The sequence below is a fragment of the Quercus suber genome, unplaced genomic scaffold (assembly GCF_002906115.3).
Source record: "Quercus suber isolate HL8 unplaced genomic scaffold, Cork oak 2.0 scaffold_56, whole genome shotgun sequence".
Taxonomy (NCBI): Eukaryota; Viridiplantae; Streptophyta; class Magnoliopsida; order Fagales; family Fagaceae; genus Quercus; species Quercus suber.
Window position 1 is genome coordinate 1,797,627 of NW_027069521.1, and position 5,668 is coordinate 1,803,294.

The following is a 5,668-nucleotide window of genomic DNA, read 5'->3' on the forward strand; positions in this document are numbered from 1 at the left end:
AAAATAAAATAAAAGTATGTTTTGATATTGATTTTTTTTTTTTTTGAAGTCTTAGTTTCTTATTTATAACTTTTAAAAGCCTCAAATTTTTAAGTACAACTATACTTTTACCAATTTTTAACAAATAAGCTTTCAACTAATTTAAGCTAATCTAATTGCAAATTTAGTTATACATGTTTCATGACTAACATGTATACGCTTGTTCATTTATTCTTTTATGGAATTATTTGAATATCAATTTGTTTTAGTACGAGGATGAGGGTTTTGTCTAATTCTCCTTTGCACTACACAGGACACTAGGCCGTTAAGTAGTCATTTTATGACGTGTTATACCTATGTCGCTTACAATGCACAAGAGAATACTTAACCAGCTAATTTGGCTTCCAACAACTTTTAGGCATTGTCATTTGTCAAACGTAAAACGAGGAGAAAATGACGTGTTGATAAGCCCAAAGGGCAGTGGTACTCATTATATAGAACAGTAGTTGTGAATAATGTTATAAGCACAACCTTCATAACAAAGTTTACAACTACTGAGTTTACAGGATATTATCGATTCTTTTATGGACCCACTAACACTATTTTATCATCTCCCATCAACAATTTGCCACGTCAAATAATTTTAAAATTTGTTGTAAATTATATTGTGTCTCTAGACTTATTGCTAGGTCATAGTAAAAGTTGGTAGTGAGATCAACTATCGTGCAATCAAGATTAGTGGGAAAATTGGACTCTGAGCTTCTTATTGGGCCTCACATCTCCGGGTGTGGTTGACCCAATTACCAAAACAAGTAGAGGAAATTTTTTGGACTATTTGAAACAGCAAAGATAAAAGTAAAACTATCTCATTCTATCGGAGATGGTGTACCGGTGCATAATATATGTTTTCCTAGCTAGTAGCTACCATTAAGGTGATTACATATTCCACAAATCTAAGACTTTGGGTGGTGATTGGTGAACCTTTTTTTTTTTATCAGATATGACTCGAAACTGAAGTGATGGGGGTGCCAAAATATCAATCCTCCATAACAGTTAACAGAGGGAATTGTTTGCAATTTCTTTCTTGCACCTTCTTCTAGCTATGATATAAAAGCTCCAACTTTACTGCAAAGAAGATACAGCCAAGACAATACCACTTACACACTGGAATTAGTATGATGGTATCATTAGCTATTCATCAAAAAAAATATAAAAAGAGAATAGGATCAATAGCTTTGCAAATAAAAGTATTGATAGCTAGTGATCTATTGCCCTTCATTATGTATTGCCACACTACTTGAATAGCTGTCTTATTTGGAGACTGAATCTAGAATACATACAAAACTCTGCACTTCATATAACATGTTAATTTTACCCATTTAATACACAAGTTTTGTCCCAGTCTTAACCAACACCACCCGCCCCCCCCCCCCCCAAAAAAAAAAAAAAAAAAAATCTATAAACCAAGACAATTTTGATGTATAATGACTAAAAGGGGTATGCAGCAGCTGTAGAGGCAGGTTACAGATTATGAGAGTCCATAAATTTGCAGTTTCCCATTGATGATGATAGGCTTCAAGAAGTAAGAAGTACGATATGGTTGATCACTCTTGTGACTTCTATTGAACACTGCTCAGTTTATCTCCATTGAACCCTGTTCTCAGTTTACCATGTGTACCCTATTCATTTACTCCTGCCAACAAACCACAAATAATACAGACGCATATTAGGATAGAACATACAAAATATTGGAAAAGATTTTTAAGCTCTCTCTCTTTTGGAGAGAGGGGGGCGCGGGTGTGGGTGTGGGTGTGGGGGGTGTAGCAAAGTGAAATTTGGGCTACCTAAAGGGCTGAGATTCTCAAAGATTCAAAGAGGATAAGTTGTTCAGATATTTCCATGCAAATAAAACATCCCATATGGCAATGGCAATGAGCTAAAAATTTTCAACGGGTTCTCCCCCATGTGTCTTCCAAAGATAACAGTGATTAGTTTTACCTTAGGGGGACTGCTTGATGAAGAAGTAGGATTTGCTTTTGATGATGCCTCAGATATTCGTGATTCTGATTTCTCATTTGAAAAACTACAAAGTTAAAAAAAAAAAAAAATTCAAGTGTTAGAAGTTTACCCAAACACTTTTAGATCTTACCATGCCTACCAAGTGATTTAAGATTCAGAAATAATGAAGTTCATTTCATACATTCATTGACATATCAGATGACCTATATAAGATGTGGGTCTCAGTATGGAAACCAATTGCTGAAAACTTTAGCTCATAGAGCATGACAAAACACATTTCTTTTGATAAAACTATAACATATCAACCAAGATGATTAGTCTTAATCACGGAAGTAGAGTCTTTTGATTGATATGTTGATGTATTTAGAATACATTAAACTAGACCGCTGTGAGTTTTTAATCTCGATTTCAACATTTATGTAAAATTGTAACTTGTGCAAAACTAGAGGTGATCTTGGTTTTCATTCTGCATGATATGTATGAGATACACATGTTTTTTCAACAATAATGGAAAACATTACTACTGATGATAGTCATATTATGTGGCAGAAGAGATGAGATAAGCACAAAGACTTCTGTGCTATGAATAAAATAGAAAACCAAAAGTCAACTTCAAATGACTGACTATGTAATAATGCAGTTAATGTCACTCCAAATGCCCTAAAATCTGAACCAATTAGCTATTAACAGCTTGGCATGCGTTGGCATAAGTTCTCACATAAATACTCGACAAGATGTAAATAGATGTATTTTAGATACTTACGTTGAGAGTATGGTAACCCAGATGAGCTCCACACAGTCCACCCAAAGAAGCCTTTGTTCAAGAGGGATAACACCATAGGTTATCAAATGGGCAAATGGCCAAAGCTTCCACCCTGCCTGCAAAGCAAATCATAACAATAAATGATGTTCCCCTCACTCATAAATTGGATATCTGACTCGATAAAATCAATCAGAACTATGTTGGATGGAACTCAAATGAAGCAAGTTGCAACCATAACACCAAAATCATACAACCATAAGTAGATATCAGTTAATAAACTTCGTGTTATTGTGCTTAGAACTTCTGATAAATTATTGTTCTTAGAACTTTCAAGATTTTAGAAGTCATGTTGAGCTTTCCAAGTACTTTTAAAAGCGGTAAATATCAGTTGCTGCAGTCTAGACAACACTTAGTTGTTACAGAAGCTCTGTATGCATATAATCAAGTTTCAAAATTTAAAAAATAAGTAGACCATGTTGAGCATTTACAAGGTTGAAAGCCCCAATTAGAACTACTAACATTTTTTTCCTTGCCCTTTTTATATTTCTGGTAAGCTAATGTTGTGCCAGCAAAAGTGAGGAGAAATTTACCAATGCATAAAGGATAAAAACTAAAAAGCGACATTTGCATGCGATATATAAGTCCTAAAGTTGAGGAAAATTTCAGTCCTGCAGATTCAAAAGTGTTCTACATATGACAAGCGTGTGATTTCACAAGCTAAATTACAACCATGGAAACAAATGGTGATAAGGATATGTAAACCAAGTGTAGAGAACAACAGGAATGGTTCCTTACAGTCAGCATGGGCCAAAATGTCGTCTTTAGTTCATTATATATATTGGTAGGGGATTCAAAACGTAGGAACCCCAAAAACACAAAATAGATGCTGTTCCAAATTGCTGCCCACACTGTTTGGTCAAAGGCAACTTTAGCAGGGACCACCCACCAATCTTCGAAAGGAAAAAGAGCCTGGAAACAAAAGCAAACAATTCAGGCCATCTGCAGAAATACACAAATAAACCAACCGGCCAAATATGAACCACAATTATCACCTCACAAAATTGGTAGTAATAATGAGAAAGGGATCCATGGAGAGTAAACCCAACTAAGCCTGATCTAAACATGCGTGTCCGGTCGAACTCAAAAAGCGGCTTTCCTTCATAACACTGCAATTTCAGTGGAAAAAACTCAAGGATCAACAAAAACTAGCACTGAATGAGAAAATTCATTTAAAATAATTTCCTTCAAACACATACTTACTTGGGCAATCCAATCTCCTACAGAGTACACAATCCCACTTATCGCCATTTTGGATAAAACAGGGTTTGCTTTGAGAGCTTGTTCATAGGCAATCCAATTGTGTTCAGGTGCATACCTCAGTATCTCATAAAGGGTCCATCCCTGATAAAACCAAAACAAAAAGGCACATGTTAGTCATGCCAGGAAAAATATGATCACTGCAGAGGCAATTTTGTTCTTATTAGTCATGCCAGGCAACTAAATTGTTGTCCATTTCTTCATTCTTTTGACAAAATTTCTACTCACAAAAACAAATTTCCATGAAAAAACACATCTTCCAACAATAACTCTTAATTTTTTTACGATTGCATTTGTCTGTCTAAGGTCAATTATATGAAATTCATATCTATTCAATAGAAATTTGTTACACATAAACAATTCACCACTTTCTCATCCATAGAACATAATTAAGCAAAAATAATGTCACAATAGCACACTGTCACATAAAAGAAACACAAAATTGACAATTGAAGGCTGTCTCGCCAACCAAAGAGAGAGAAACCTATATATATGCAATGAACAATAAAAAAGCCAGGTCTCACAAAACCCATCTCTAACAAAGCTATTAATACAAGACCACTCACATGCCAGTAATCAAGGTCAATGGTGAGCAACTTGGTGACAGCAAAGGTCCCAAATCCAAGCACAATAGTAGCATTGACAGCTTTACTAACCAACCTATCGAAATCATTATCACCCTGTTCTTCTTCGCTTCCCTCAGATGGAGAAAGAGTCTGAAATTCGTCAGACCCATTAAGCAACAAGCGGCTTTCTTGGTCCTCAGCAAGTTTATTCTTCACTGGAACCGCCTCTCTGTCCTCTGTGACTGACCCAATGACCCAGTTCCTTCTTTTCTGGGTTGAGAAGCTCAAATTATTTGGTGAGTTGGACTTGGACTTGTTGATGAAGAGTTGGGTGGAGAAGAAAGTTGAAGAGAGATTGGTTTTCTTGGATTCTGTGATGGGTTTTGCGTGTGGAGAGAGTTTATGGGTGGTGACGGTGCTGTAAAGAGTTTCCATGGCAAGTGCCAAATGGTAAGTTTAGAAAGAAAGAAAGAAAATATAAAGAAAAATGAGAATTTCAAATCAATTTTGAATATTCTTCTTATTTCACGTAAGTATTGTGTGCAGGGCACCATTTAATAGGCCAGGGTCATGGGTCAAGTGGGGAGTTCTTTCTTTTTGGGACAAGTTATGTAGATCACCAAGCACCAGCAAGGCTGCTAAAAGGAGTGGTACTGGGCACTTTTCCTATTCACTAGGGATGGCAACGGGTCGGGTTCGGGCCGGGTTTTTCCATATCCGGACCCGACCCGCGGGGCAAGACCCAAGACCCAAACCCGGCCCGTTTAGGGTACCGGGTTTTTTTTCGGGGCCCGGACCCGCCCCAGCCGGGCCCCGCGGGCCCCGTTTAGGGGTTGGGCCCAATTCGTGGCCCAACCAAAAAATGGAAAAGCAAAACAGACCCCAAACCCACATCAGAAAATCCCCACAGAACAGAAACAACCAAACACCAAACCCACGGCCAAACAACCAATCCCAAAAATCCCTTCTTTTCAAATCTCCACAATTAAACCCAAATAAAAAATCACAATTTTCAATTGACAAA

The 5,668-nt window shown here is 36.9% G+C and overlaps 1 protein-coding gene across 1 annotated transcript; it reads right to left on the reverse strand.

Annotated features, from left to right (window-relative positions):
- Nucleotides 1–1,213: 1,213 nt before the first annotated feature.
- Nucleotides 1,214–5,161, reverse strand: LOC111987247 (uncharacterized). The gene is made up of 7 exons (XM_024018946.2): nucleotides 4,645–5,161; nucleotides 4,022–4,162; nucleotides 3,814–3,927; nucleotides 3,557–3,730; nucleotides 2,762–2,877; nucleotides 1,978–2,062; nucleotides 1,214–1,672 (listed from the first exon to the last, which is right to left on the reverse strand). The coding sequence occupies exons 1-7, from the start codon at nucleotides 5,077–5,079 to the stop codon at nucleotides 1,667–1,669; spliced, it is 1,071 nt and encodes a 356-aa protein (XP_023874714.2). The 5' UTR covers nucleotides 5,080–5,161; the 3' UTR covers nucleotides 1,214–1,666.
- Between the last annotated feature and the right edge of the window lie 507 nt (nucleotides 5,162–5,668).